At 43.1% G+C, this 15,186-nt stretch overlaps 1 protein-coding gene across 4 annotated transcripts in view; it reads right to left on the bottom strand.

Moving 5' to 3' along the window:
- The window catches only part of ABCC6 (ATP binding cassette subfamily C member 6), a 52,191-nt gene that overhangs the window by 20,314 nt on the left and 16,691 nt on the right, over positions 1-15,186 (bottom strand). For all 4 annotated transcript variants that reach the window (XM_032230340.1, XM_032230341.1, XM_032230343.1 and 1 more), the window contains exons 13-23: positions 14,378-14,524; positions 13,548-13,635; positions 11,282-11,351; positions 10,834-10,960; positions 9,466-9,642; positions 7,166-7,333; positions 5,244-5,445; positions 4,389-4,449; positions 4,023-4,119; positions 2,623-2,830; positions 1-75 (exon numbers count right to left, since the gene is read on the bottom strand). The exon at positions 1-75 is cut by the window's left edge and continues 236 nt beyond it. In XM_032230340.1, coding sequence (XP_032086231.1) covers positions 1-75; positions 2,623-2,830; positions 4,023-4,119; positions 4,389-4,449; positions 5,244-5,445; positions 7,166-7,333; positions 9,466-9,642; positions 10,834-10,960; positions 11,282-11,351; positions 13,548-13,635; positions 14,378-14,524 — 1,420 coding nt within the window. The remainder of the gene's footprint in view (positions 76-2,622; positions 2,831-4,022; positions 4,120-4,388; positions 4,450-5,243; positions 5,446-7,165; positions 7,334-9,465; positions 9,643-10,833; positions 10,961-11,281; positions 11,352-13,547; positions 13,636-14,377; positions 14,525-15,186) is intronic.

Here is a 15,186-nt window from a genome sequence, read left to right as displayed (position 1 = left end):
GTTGCCGGAAGAGCTTACGGGAAGCCACGATCCCGGCCAAAAACACCGCAGCAACCGACCCGAATTTCCCAATGGCTGCAACAGGAGATGAAAGATTCCAGCTGTTTCAGGCAGTAGAGGACTTTTCCTTATCAAGATTATCATCACGTAATAGTGAGATGGGTGGCTACATACATTGATTGATTGATTGATGATTGAATAAATCAGGGATGTCCAATCTTGGCAATTTTAAGACTTGTGGGCTTTTTTAAAAATGGTTTATTGGATAGACATAAAACAACATCAATATATGAACAGTGTGGCCTCCGGGTCAGTGGTGAAATTCAAATTTTTTTTTACTACCGGTTCTGTGGATGGGTTCACCGACAAATGCACGCTCGACAAAAGCGCGCTGACAAAAGCGTGCTGACAAAACCGCAGGGAGTCCAACCTTGGGCCTTTAACAATCGAGCTGCTGGCAGTGAGCAGAGTTAGCCTACAATACTGCATTCTAACTACTGGGAGGGAGGGAGGGAGGGAGGGAGGGAGGGAGGGAGGGAGGGAAGGAAGGAAGGAAGGAAGGAAGGAAGGAAGGAAGGAAGGAAGGAAGGAAGGAGCAATAGTACTTGGACTTATATACCACTTTACACCCCTCTCTAAGTGGTTTACAGAGTCAGCCTCTTGCCCCCAACAATCTGGCTCCTCATTTTATCCACCTTGGAAGGATGGAAGGCTGAGTCCAACCTTGGGCCTTTAACAATCGAGCTGCTGGCAGTGAGCAGAGTTAGCCTACAATACTGCATTCTAACTTCTGGGAGGGAGGGAAGGAAGGAAGGAAGGAAGGAAGGAAGGAAGGAAGGAAGGAAGGAGCAATAGTACTTGGACTTATATACCACTTTACACCCCTCTCTAAGCGATTTACAGAGTCAGCCTATTGCCTCCAACAGTCTGGCTCCTCATTTTATCCACCTTGGAAGGATGGAAGGCTGAGTCCAACCTTGAGCCTGTAACAATCGAACTGTGGGCAGTGAGCAGAGTTAGCCTACAATACTGCATTCTAACTACTGGGAGGGAGGGAGGGAGGGAGGGAGGGAGGGAGGGAAGGAAGGAAGGAAGGAAGGAAGGAAGGAAGGAAGGAAGGAAGGAAGGAAGGAGCAATAGTACTTGGACTTATATACCACTTTACACTCCTCTCTAAGCGATTTACAGAGTCAGCCTATTGCCTCCAACAATCTGGCTCCTCATTTTATCCACCTTGGAAGGATGGAAGGCTGAGTCCAACCTTGAGCCTGTAACAATCGAACTGTGGGCAGTGAGCAGAGTTAGCCTACAATACTGCATTCTAACTACTGGGAGGGAGGGAGGGAGGGAGGGAGGGAGGGAGGGAGGGAAGGAAGGAAGGAAGGAAGGAAGGAAGGAAGGAGCAATAGTACTTGGACTTATATACCACTTTAAACCCCTCTCTAAGCGATTTACAGAGTCAGCCTATTGCCTCCAACAATCTGGCTCCTCATTTTATCCACCTTGGAAGGATGGAAGGCTGAGTCCAACCTTGAGCCTGTAACAATCGAACTGTGGGCAGTGAGCAGAGTTAGCCTACAATACTGCATTCTAACTACTGGGAGGGAGGGAGGGAGGGAGGGAGGGAAGGAAGGAAGGAAGGAAGGAAGGAAGGAAAGAAGGAAGGAAGGAAGGAAGGAAGGAGCAATAGTACTTGGACTTATATACCACTTTACACTCCTCTCTAAGCGATTTACAGAGTCAGCCTATTGCCTCCAACAATCTGGCTCCTCATTTTATCCACCTTGGAAGGATGGAAGGCTGAGTCCAACCTTGAGCCTGTAACAATCGAACTGTGGGCAGTGAGCAGAGTTAGCCTACAATACTGCATTCTAACTACTGGGAGGGAGGGAGGGAGGGAGGGAGGGAGGGAAGGAAGGAAGGAAGGAAGGAAGGAAGGAAAGAAGGAAGGAAGGAAGGAAGGAAGGAAGGAAGGAAGGAAGGAAGGAGCAATAGTACTTGGACTTATATACCACTTTACACTCCTCTCTAAGCGATTTACAGAGTCAGCCTATTGCCTCCAACAATATGGGTTCTCATTTTATCCACCTTGGAAGGATGGAAGGCTGAGTAACAATCGAACTGCTGGCAGTGAGCAGAGTTAGCCTACAATACTGCCTTCTAACTACTGGGAGGGAGGGAGGGAGGGGAGGGAGGGGGGGAGGGAAGGAAGGAAGGAAGGAAGGAAGGAAGGAAGGAAGGAAGGAAGGAAGGAAGGAAGGAAGGAAAGGAGCAATAGTAGTTGGACTTATATACCACTTTACAGCCCTCTCTAAGTGGTTTACAGAGTCAGCCTATTGCCCCCAACAATACCATTTTACCAGTCTCAGAAGGACGGAAAGCTGAGTATATCCTTGAGCTTGGTGAGATTTGAACTGCCAAATTGCAGGCAGCCGGCTGGCAGCAGAAGTAACCTGCCGTACTACACTCTAACCACTAATCCAGTTATTTGGATCCAGGTTTAGCAGTGTTTATACAGTATTGGCTCATATATTTGGTCCCTTGGTTGAGTTGGGTGGCCATAGACATTGAATAAGTAAGTAAATATTTCTTTGCTTAGTGGTAGATGGGAATGGGCCAAACCTTGCGTGGCTCCTAGGAGAAAAAAGACGCCCACACGGAGCTGGGTATGAGGTTGCGTCCCATTGGAAAGGGGGTCATTGGCCCACAGGCTGAGCCAGTAGCCACGGCAGAATGAGAAAACTTGCTGGCAGGCAAACAGCAGCACAATATAAACCCAGAAGAACGACCCTGCTGTTCTCAGGTATGCCAGGTATACTGAAATCTTCACCTAAATCAAAGAGATGAAACCAGAATAAGAATTGGCATTGACAAAAACACCACCGGTCAATTGCAGAAGGAGGCTTCACTGGGAGCAGCTTCCATCCTGCGACGATATCTGTAACACCAGATCTGGAACTGGGTAGGTCTGGTTTAATGAAAAGAAGGACTAGGGGAGACACGATAGCAGTGTTCCAATATCTCAGGGGCTGCCACAAAGAAGAGGGAGTCAAGCTATTTTCCAAAACACCCTTTGTCATTTGTCTGAAGTGGTGTAGGGTTTCCTGCCTAGGCAGGGGGTTGGACTAGAAGACCTCCAAGGTCCCTTCCAACTCTGTTATTCCATTCCATTCCATTCCATTCCATTCTATCCCATCCTTATCCTATCCTATCCTATCCTATCCTATCCTATCCTATCCTTGTTCCATCTATTCTATTCTGTTCTATTCTGTTCTGTTCCATTCCGTTCCATTCCGTTCTGTTCCGTTCCATACCATTCCATTCTCCATTCTATTCTATTCTACTCTATTCCATTCCATTCCATTCCATTCTATCCTTATTCTATCTATCCTATCCTATCCTTATTCTATTCCATCCCATCCCATCCCATTCCATTCCATTCTATTCTAATCTATTCCATTCCATTCTCCATTCTATTCTACTCTACTCTACTCTACTCCATTCCATTCCATTCCATTCTATTCTATCCTATCCTTATTCTATCCTATCCTATCCTACCCTTGTTCTGTTCTATTCTATTCTATTCCATTCTCCATTCTATTCTACTCTATTCCATTCCATTCTAATCTATTCTATCCTTATTCCATCTATTCTATTCTATTCTATCCTTATTCCATCTATCCTATCCTTATTCCATCTATCCTATCCTATCCTATCCTTGTTCCATCTATTCCATTCCATTCCATTCCATTCCACTCCACTCCAGTCCACTCCATCCTATCCTATCCTATCCTATCCTTAGTCCATCTCTTCTCTTTAGTCTAGTCTAGTCTTATTCTTATTCTATTTTCTATTCTATAGTAATATCCAAAGGATGAAAGCCCAAACCCCTTGAAAGCTAAAAAGGGCCGCCACTGAATAAAATGGTGAAGTTCATCCTCCCTCACAGCAAGTCCCATAACTTCTACCGAAAAGGGGAGCAACCCTCCCAGAGAACTGAATAAGAAGATCCTTAGACTTACCCGTCCAGTCTTCTGCTTCTCATCTTCTGCCATCAGGCTTCTTCCTTCTTCCTCTGTTGGCTTGTCGCTGTCTCTCTTGGCCAAAACTTCTCTTGATCTTGAAAGACACAAAGGATAAGTATGAAAAGTGGAAAGAGGAGGCACATAACTAAGGCAGAATATATCAGCAAATAGCCCGAGCCTGTAAAGATGAAGTGAGGAAAACTAAGGCTCACAATGTAGAAAGGCTTGCGGCAAAAGTTTAAAAAAAATAACAGAAAAAAGCTTCTTCCAACATGTTGAAAACAAGAAAAAATGTGTTCTCTGCCTTGAGTTATTTGAAAAAACAATAAAGTTGAGATATAAATACAGAAATAAAATACTTACTTTCCAGGGGTTTCATTGTGGGTCACAGGAGTTGTGGAGATCCACTTAATGTTTCCTGCATCTGTGGAGTCAAGATAGACCGAAGTCTCAGAAGGGACATGATAGAGACAGAATAGAAGAATAACCCACCGATGTTGAGAAAATACACCAATTTGGGAGCTGCAAAAAGTAAATCATGCAACATTTCTAGGCCTATTATGTGTCTCAAATGACTCAAATTACACATTATTTGTGCAATGATGTCATTGTTGCTTCCCTTCCAGTGGTGGGTTTCAAATTTTTTTCGAACCTACTCTGTGGGTGTGGCCTCCTTTGTGGGAGTGGCTTGCCACCATATGACCTGGTGGGAGTGGCTCGCCGGCCATGTGTTCTCTCTCTCTCTCTCTCTCTCTTTCCTTCCTTTTCTCTCTGTCCCTTTTTCCTTTTTTCTTTCATCTCTCACTTTTTCTTTCTTTTTTCTTTATTTCTTTCTTCCTTTCTTTCTCTTTCTCTCACTGTGTGAGTGTGTGTGTGTGTGTGTGTGTGTCAGATTTAAGAAGAGACTGAGCAACCATTTGTCTGTAACGGAATAGGATCTCTTGCTTGAGCAAGGAATGGGACTAGAAGACCTACAAGGACCCTTCCAACTCTGTTATTCTGTTCTGTCCTATCAAATCTGGTTCTACCTTCTACCAATCTCAGCTTCCAGATGATTTTTGCTATGGATCAACAGCTCTTCGAAGAATACGGGGATAGATTGTGTGAAGGGTTTTATCAGAATCCCCACAGAATGCATGAAGTGGCTCCAAGACTAACAAGTGTCTATTCATGGATAATAATAATACCCAGTTGTATCAACCACCAAGTATAGATGACCTTTGGGAGGACCAGCAGTAACTTGCAATTCCTGGTCTTCTTTTTTTTCAAGGTTCTGGGACCTCAAGAAGTCTGCAAATGCCCCCTGCTTTCTGATCAGTTCCTGCCAAGAGCCCATCTCAGAGACTTCTCCATTCACCATCACAATGATGTTGTCTACTTTGGGTAGAATGTGGATGGAGTTGGTCACCAGGACGCGAGTCTGGAAAGCAAGAGGAAAATCCCTGAGGTAATTCAACAATAGCTTTGAGGTGTCAGTTACAAGAAGCGGGCCGACCAATCTGGGGAACTCCATAAATTACTGAACTGTAAGTTGTAGACTCTCTCACTATTGCCCATGATGCTTAATGCTCCATTTTTGTAAAATGTTTTGTATTTTTCCTTTCAAATTTATTCTTAGATATACATTCTTATAATTGCTATTTGAACATTTGTCAACTCATATCATTTTTCCGCCTGTATATTTACATTTTGATATTTTTTTATTTCCCCTCCCCCTAATTTAATCATGTGTCGTCTGAGATATTTATTTCATGTTTTCTTCCTTTTTCTTTCTATTTATATCTTTTTTCAAGCCACTCATAAAATCGCCCCCATGTCCTGTAGTTCACTGATTCCTCCTTGTCCTTTATTCTCAATGTCAACCTATTCATTTCTGCACATTCTAATATTTTCTTTATTACCTCCCCTTCCGATGGGATTTTGTCTGCTTTCCAATTTTGTGCAAATACAATTCTAGCTGCTGTTATTATTTGTACAATCAAATACGAATCTTCTTTACTATATTTCTCTGGTAGAATACCCAATAAGAATACCTCCGGCTTAAACTCTACGGATTGATCTATTATTTTCTCTAACCATGTTTGTATTTTAATCCAATAGCTTCCTGCATCCCTACACATCCACCACATATGATAATATGTTCCTGGCAATTGGTGACATTTCCAACATTTAGCTGATTTATCCTTAAACATTTTTGCTAATCTTTTAGGTATCATATACCATCTATAAAATATTTTATATAAATTCTCTTTGTATGCTGTTGCCATCATAGTCAGTTGAGGACTACCTATAGTCTCCGTAGGATCTAACCCTAACTTTGTACTAGGATTTGAAGTCACAAGTCTTTGCAATTGGTGAATATTAAGCTCTGGGTCTATCTTGGCTTGTCTGACAGTAGCTTGTAGGAAGGCTTTGAGGCCTAGACACTTAAGAGACTTCTCCTGTGAAAAGCCCATAAGAACAACTGTAGCATCAACACTTGTATAACTGTAATTAAAGGTAAAGGTAAGGGTTCCCCTCGCACATAAGTGCTAGTCATTCCCAACTCTAGAGGGCAGTGCTCATCTCCGTTTCAAAGCCGAAGAGCCAGCGCTGTCCAAAGACGTCTCCGTGGTCATGTGGCCGGCATGACTAAACACCGAAGGCGCACGGAGCACTGTTCCCTTCCCACCAAAGGTGGTTCCTGTTTTTCTACTTGCATTTTTTACATGCTTTCAAACTGCTAGATTGGCAGAAGCTAGGACAAGTCACAGGAGCTCACTCCGTTACGCGGTGCTAGGGATTTGAACCGCCAAACTGCCGACCTTTCTGATCGACAAGCTCAGCGTCTTAGCTGGTTGTTAAACCGGGAGGATCCCGCCACTGGTCTTGAGGGTCACGCGATCCCCTTTTGTGATCTTCTGACAAGCAAAGTCAACGGGGGAAGAGCCAGATTCACGTAGCAACCATGTCACTCACTTAACAATTTACAGTGACTCGCTTAAGAAAGGGGGCAAGAAAGGTCGTGCAATGAGAGGAAACTCACTTAACAACTGTTCCCGCTTAGCAACAAAAATGTTGGCCTCATTTGTGGTCAAGGACTCTCTGTACTGCATCAGATCCTGTTCCGATAAGTAAGGAGAGTTTGGAATGTCAAGTACCTTTTCCTTCAACAAGCCGTTTGGTCCAAGAACCTGGTTGAAAATGTCCTGTCCCATTGGAACATCCACAGCAGACAAGGGATCGTCCAGGAGGTAAACTGAGGCCTTCGTATAAATGGCACGAGCCAGGCTGAGCCTCTGCTTTTGTCCTCCAGAAAGATTGATGCCCTATGGCAGCATGAAAATAGTCCTCAGCGGAAGGGGAAAGAGTTCTATTAGTAGACTAAAGAGAATAGTAGTACGATTGTTATTGTTACACAACTAATAAAAAAATAAAGAAATATTGTTAATGTAGAAAACATGTGAAAGAAATGCTCTCTATGCTTAAATTGAATTCGAGGATGTACAATACAATACAATAGCAGAGTTGGAAGGGACCTTGGAGGTCTTCTAGTCCAACCCCCTGCCTAGGCAGGAAACCCTATACCGTTTCAGACAAATGGCTATCCAGCATCTTCTTAAAGACTTCCAGTGTTGGAGCATTCACAACTTCTGGAGGCAAGTTATTCCATTGGTTAATTGTTCTCACTGTCAGGAAATTTCTCCCTAATTCTAAGTTGCTTATCCCCTTGATTACAATACAATACAATACAATACAATACAATACAATACAATACAATACAATACAATACAATACAATAGCAGAGTTGGAAGGGACCTTGGAGGTCTTCTAGTCCAACCCCCTGCCTAGGCAGGAAACCCTATATCATTTTAGACAAATGGCTATCCAGCATCTTCTTAAAGACTTCCAGTGTTGGGGCATTCACAACTTCTGGAGGCAACTTCTGTTCCACTGATTAATTGTTCTAACTGTCAGGAAATTTCTCCTCAGTTCTAAGTTGCTTGTATGTTGTATGTATGTATGTTGTTTATAGCAAAATATACCAGTGGAGAAAATCAGGAATGATAATTGGGTGTAATTTTTGAAGGGGCAATGGAAGACACTGTTATGTATTAAGAAAAAAAAATAACTATAAAGATGAAAAATAATGGAAGAGAATATAATTTGGCTGAAAGGGAAAACAAAAGCATGAGGTAAAAAGGACTATGCCAATTGAGAGTATGTAAAAGAAAAGACCCGGACAACTCTTTGTTTCTATAATATTTATAATTTGTATAATTAAAAAAAAAAAACCTTGAAGGGAAAAAAAAATAGTCCTCAGTCACCTCCCAGTATCCCTCTCATAGTATATAGCCTTTATTGTCATTGTACGCCAGGTATGCAACGAAATTGGTTTTAGCCTCACTGATGCAATCCATGATAACAAATACAAACAACATAAATAGTATAAAGAATAATCCCTATGCAAGTAATTAGGAAAGAAAGAAAGAAAGAAAGAAAGAAAGAAAGAAAGAAAGAAAGAAAGAAAGAAAGAAAGAAAGAGCCGCCCAGAGTCCCAAGGGAGTGGGCGGCATACAAATCTTATTAAAGTTGAAAGTTGAAGAAAAAGAAAAACTAGTCAAATGTGTGGGTGGAATGATTGTGGTTGTGTGCAAGTGTCTCACAGCCCAAGGATAGAAACTATCTTTAAACCTATTTGTCCAGTTGGCTATGCTCCAATGTCTTCTGCCCGATGGTAGAAGTGCGAAGAGACACTGACCAGGGTGTGAATCATCTCTGAGTATCTTCCTTACTCTGCTAAAGCAGCAAGACCTGGCCAATGGGTTTTTTGTGTCGAATGGATCACTTGAGATCAATTTAGATCCTCACTATAGATCATGCTAAAGCTAAATCTTCTGGGGATAGAATTAGCAACTTTTGGAGTGTCCCAGGTCCTCTTCCTCAATATACACTGATTGGGGAAAGAGCTCACAGGTTTCTTTAAAATAAACAGAAGTTGTGTTTCTCCTGTGGAGAACTTGGAACTCTTTGAGGGCAAAGCAGATACCCTATGAGTTACAACTCCACCGTTAGGGGAGTTTCTTTGTTTCATTGCAGGGGGGGGGGAGAAGAAGAAGAAGAAGAAGAAGAAGAAGAAGAAGAAGAAGAAGAAGAAGAAGAGGAGGAGGAGGAGGAGGAGGAGGAAGAAAAAGAAGAAGAAGAGGAGGAGGAAGAGGAGGAAGAGGAGGAGGAAGAAGAAGAAAAAGAAGAAGAGGAGGAGGAAGAAGAAGAGGAGGAGGAGGAGGAGGAGGAGGAGGAAGAGAAAGAAGAAGATGATTAATGTATGGTTGAAAGACCATTAAGCTAATCATGGTATAATATTGGAAGAGGAAGACCAACACTACCACCATCTACTCAATCAAGTGTATATTCCATATTCCTTTTGGATAGATAAATAACATGGTAATGGTCCACGAACCTTCTCTCCAATTTCTGTCTGGCTTCCAGCTGGAAAACCATCTATGTCAGGCTTCAGGCCGCAGGCTTTGACCACCTGGTTGTACCACGTCCTCTCCATTTGTCTCCCAAATATGACATTGTCTTCCACAGAAGCATTTTGTATCCATGCTATCTGGGGAACCAACGCTACTGGGCCCTGTAAAAAGAAAAGGAGTGAAGCTCACCAAATTGTCACCAGAATGGGAAAGAGGACTTTGGTAAGGAGAGAGAGATGGAGGCAAACTTCCATCGGCTGAAGTCAAACTTTCTCTGTCTCCCAAAAGAGGTCCTACCAAGCCATTCTTGAATTCCAACAGAGATGCGCCCCACCCAAAAAGCCCAGTTTTGAAAGTGGCCAATGATGAGAGAGTTCAGTAATTTATGGAGATCCCAGATTGTTCAACCTCTTCTTGAACTGACACCCCAAAGCCTCTGCTTTGAATGGATCCCCCGATAGAAAGCCACCACTGAAGTGACTCAAACTACTGAAGCACTAGAATTACAACACACACACACACACACACACACAAACACAAATCCTAAACAACGGTGGGATTCACTTTCCTTCCCCACCGGTTCGCAAATATGAGCGCACCACCTTAGCAATAGCAATAGCAGTTAGACTTATATACCGCTAAGTGGTTTACAGAGTCAGCATATTGCCCCCACAGTCTGGGTCCTCATTTCACCCACCTTGGAAGGATGGAAGGCTGAGTCAACCTTGAACCGGTGAGATTTGAACAGCCGAACTGCAGAACTGCAGAACTGAAGTAGCCTGCAGTGCTGCATTTAACCACTGCGCCACCTCGGCTCTCTGCATGCACAGGGCTCGCGCATTTCATTGGGACGGAAGGAAGATAGAGAGAAGGAAGAAGGATAGAGAGAAGGGAGGAAGAGGATAGAAAGAAGAAAGGATAAAGACGAGGGAGGGAGGGAGGAAGATAGAGAGAAGAAAGGATAGAGAGAAGGGAGGGCTCCAGGAAAAAAAGGATAGAAAGAAAAATGGAGGATTGAGAAGGGAGGGAGGGAAAGAAGATAGGAAGAGGAACACAGAGGAGGAAAGGTGGGAGGAAGGAAGGAAGAAAAAAGAGGGAGAAGGGAAGGAAGGAAAAAGCGAGAAGGAAGAAAGGAGTGAACCGAAGCGAACCAGCTGAATACCACTTCTGATCCCAAAGCAGATTGTCCCGGTCTGGTTGACCTTCCAAAGTGGTCCTTAGTTCCCAGAGTTCCCAGAGCCAATGAGGGCATCGCTAAGAATTCTGGGAGTTGAAGTCCACATATTCCGAGAGTCCTTGAGTTGGGGAAGGCTGACCACACCTTGAATACATTCTGTTTTAAAGTGCTTTACCTTCATTGCTACCGAACCTTCGATCCTTTGCAGTTCACCAAGTAACACCGAGAGCAGGGTGGATTTCCCAGCCCCCACGTGACCCACCACAGCACACAGACTGCCCTGCGGTACAGTAAGATTTATCCTGTAAAGGTAAAAAAAAATGTACATCTTAGTCATCTTCAAGCCGTATTGTGGGTGGAAAGATCCTGGCAGCAGCCGGACTAAATTCAATGTGGAGATCTGGAGGAATAGAAAGGGACAGGGAATAATAGCAATAGTAATAGCAGTTAGACTTATATATCACTACATAGTGACTTTACAGCTCTCTCTAAGCAGTTTATCAGTCAGCCTCTTGTCCCCAACGATCTGGGTCCTCATTTTACCGACCTCGGAAGGACGGAAGTCTGAGTCAACCTTGAGCCAGTCAGGATCGAACTTCCTGTCAGTGGGCATCAAATTTTACCTTTTCAGGCACGGATTGCTTTCTCTGCACCAGCTGAAAGTTCCATTTGTGACAATGATGGAATTCAGATCTAACAGAAAAATGCATGAATCAGCACATATTTTGGGATGATGATGGTTTACTTTCTATATTAGCCAGAGCAGGTTTGCTATGGCACATCCAGTTATGAGGCCTCTGCCGTGCCCCTGTAGACATTTTCATATATAATTATGTGAATTGTAAGTGTATAGAATATAGAATAACAGAGGAACCTTGGAGGTCTTCTAGTCCAATCTCCTGCTTAGGCACTACACCACTTCAGACAAATGGATACCCAATATTTTCTTAAAAACGTCCAGTGTTGGACCATTCACAACTTTTAGAGGGAAGTTGTTCCACTGATTAATTGTTGTTGCTATCAGGAAATATCTCCTCAGTTCTAAGTTGCTTCTCTCCTTGATGAGTTTCCACCCATTGCTTCTTGTTCTACACTCAGGTGCCTTGGACAATAGATTTGACTCCCTCTTGTTTGTGGCAGCCCCTGAGGCACCGGAAGACTGCTATCATGTCTCCCCTAGTCCTTCTTTTCATTAAATTAGCTACACCCAATTTCTGCAACGGTTCTTCATGTGTTTTAGCCTCCAGTTCTCTAATCATCTTGGTTGCTCTTCTCTGCACTCTTTCTAGAGTCTCCGCATCTTTTCTACATCGTGGCAACCAAAACTGGATGCCCTATTCCAAGTGTAGCCTTACCAAGGCATTATAAAGTGGTATTAAGACTTCACGTGATCTTGATTCTATCCCTCTGTTTATGTTTAATTCTCTTCTGTCAAGCTCTCATCATATGCTCAACAATAATAATGGCCGTTCTTGACTCAAGTGAATTCATTTTACGAGCATTCAAAGTTAGGATGACACTGAAAACAGTGACTTAAGCAAATCCTCAGACTTATGACTGTCGTAGTGTCCTCCCAGTCGCATGACCAAGGCACTTGGCCACCAGCATGTGTTTATGATAGTTGCAGTCTCCCAGGATCACATGAAGGTCACCACAGGGAATTGGGTTCATTTAATGACCACACAATTCACTAAACAGTCACAGTGATTCACTTAACAACCCTGGCAGAAAAGTGAAAGTAAATGTAAAATCAGGTGTGAGTCTGTTAACTATCGCCTCATTTAGTGATGGAAGATCTGATTGCAACTGTGGCCATAAGCCAAAGTATCAGCTCTCCCATTCCTTATTCAGCCTTCTTGCAAGCACTCACACCTGTTCACAAAAGTTAGACATTTGAGGATTTGCATTGGCTAACCTGGTCCTACCCAACCTGTTGTGGCCCGCCAGCGGCCAGCGGAGCTGCCAGTAGATTCAGACAGTGAGGAGGTTGGGGAGGAACCTGGGCCAGTCCTGGAGTCTGGGGAAGGCTCTGAGGAGGGCTCTGTGTCAGAGGCAGAAAGGGGGCCAGAGCCGGCCGACAGTTATCAGCTGCCTTCAGAGTCAGACATCAGTGAGGCAGAAGAACAGCTGGAGCCTGTTCCCAGTGCGTGCATGCGCAGAGTTGCCAGACGAAGGGAACAGCTAAAGAACAAGGGCCAACTTGGGAGTAAAGGCACAGTTGAATGTCCCCTCCAATAGGGAATAAAGAGGGAAGGGGAGTTTGCAGGAGACAATTAGTTCTATTCATTAGGGTGAAGATCTGTTCCTGACTTAGGTTTAGGTTTAGGTTTATTAGATTTATATGCCGCCCTTCTCCCGAGGACTCTGGGCGGTGTACAACATTAAAAGAAACACATAATACAAAAGTTAAAAGAAATTAAATAGAATATCCCAAACCCAATTAAAATTGACAATGACATTTTTTTTAAAAAGAATTAAAATTAAAATTAACAGTAATCAATAAATTGTTTTGTTTTGTTCAGGCCAGGCTGGCTTGCTGGAAAAGCCAACTTTTTAGGGCGCGTTGAAAGGACCGGAGGTCGGGGATTATACGCCAAGTAATTGCTGCTACAGCGTGGAGTTTGGAAGATATCAGCCTGGCATCTCTCCAAGCCTGATCAAGGTCTGTAGTTGTGAAATCTCATGAAAGACTGTTGGCCAGAACTTTGCTGGAGAGGAATTCCCTTTAACCTAAATAAAAGGGATTTTTATTGGGACAAGGAGTCTGCTTCATGATCTTGAGAAGCCTAGGTCAGAACACAATGTGCCTGATGTATTGATGAATAGGCTTTAATTCTCAGAATAATCAATCACGTTTACACTGATTGGAAATACTCAGCCAATACTTACTGCGGTCTGAAGACTCAACGTCCACCTGAGCTTGATCTAATTCTTCAAGAGAAAGAAAGGTAGCTAAGCGATGGATGGAAACTTTTGCCTAGAACAAAATATACGCAGTTAAGGAAAGGTTTGGACGAGAGTTTCCAAAGTGATCAATATGGACCCTCCCCCAAAGAGTCAATGGGACCATCCAAGTAGTCAATAAATATTTGGAAGTCAAAGGGGAGGTCAGTAGGTGGTCTATATGATAAAAGGTCAATTGGGGGGGTCAATTAATTTTGTGGGTTTCTGTAGAGGTCCATCCCAGTCTGTAGACCTCAAGATGAGATGTTTAGTGTTGAGACAGTATTATTCAAGGTTGGGTGATCAACTGCTAACAAGAGTGGCCTTCAATTGTCCCCATCAGCCATGTGATGTTACTGGCCTTGTTTATTTATTATTTATGTCATTGTTTGTAGTAACAACAATTAAAGTGGCATTTATGAAACTATTTTCAAAACAAATGCTTGGGGAGGAAGTCTATGGACAATCTGAAACTTTACGAAGGGGGTCATTGACCTGAAAAATTTTGAGACTTCTGGTCTAGGAAAAATCCAAGGTGCCCTCAAGCTTTTAGATCATTTTTGGATGGTGGTTCTAGATTCTCCTTCCTTTGCTCTGGGATCTCCAGGAACCAACCCTCAGGAAGATGGATAAGAAAGAGCAATATGATTTATTTGGAGGTGTCCAAAGGTTTGAAACAACTGCCTAGCAGGAGGACCACTTGGAAATGTAGAACTGGAGTCTCCGGAATGAGGACCCATCCCGTCAAGTTCTGCAATGTAGTCAAAGAAACTCACCTGCACAACAGCATTAATGGAAAATGGAAGGAAGGAATGAGCAGTATTGAGAATGTTGACCAAGCTAAGAGAAACAAAAGCTTTCTTAGCATCCAGGATATTTGTCTTATCTGACAACGTGTAGACCGCAAAGATGATGAATGAAATCTGTAGAGAAGCAACAAGAGAATTACAATTACAATAGCAGAGTTGGGAGGGACCTTGGAGGTCTTCTAGTCCAACCCCTGCCTAGGCAGGAAACCCTATACCATTTCAGACAAATGGCTATCCAGCATCTTCTTAAAGATTTCCAGTTTTGGGGCATTCACAACTTCTGGAGGCAACTTCTGTTCCACTGATTAATTGTTCTGTCAGGAAATATCTCCTCAGTTCTAAATTGCTTCTCTCCTTGATTAGTTTCCACCCATTGCTTCTTGTTCTACCCTCAGGTGCCTTGAAGAATAGTTTGACTCCCTCTTCTTTGTGGCAACCCCTGAGATATTGGAACACTGCTATCATGTCTCCCCTAGTCTTTCTTTTCATTAAACTAGAAATACCAAATTCCTGCAACCGTTCTTCATATGTTTTAGTCTCCAGTCCCCTAATCCTCTTTGTTGCTCTTCTCTGCACTCTTTCTAGAGTCTCAACATCTTTTTTACATGGTGGAGACCAAAACTGAATGGAGGATTCCAAGTGTGGCCTTACCAAGGCATTATAAAATGGTATTAACCCTTCATGTGATCTTAATTCTATCCCTCTGTTTAAGTAGCCTAGAACTGCGTTGGGTTTTTTGGCAGCTGCTGCCCACAGCTGGCTCCTATTTAAATAGT

Source organism: Thamnophis elegans, chromosome 14 (genome assembly GCF_009769535.1).
Source record: "Thamnophis elegans isolate rThaEle1 chromosome 14, rThaEle1.pri, whole genome shotgun sequence".
Lineage (NCBI taxonomy): Eukaryota > Metazoa > Chordata > Lepidosauria > Squamata > Colubridae > Thamnophis > Thamnophis elegans.
This window is presented reverse-complemented; position numbering and strand designations above follow the sequence as displayed.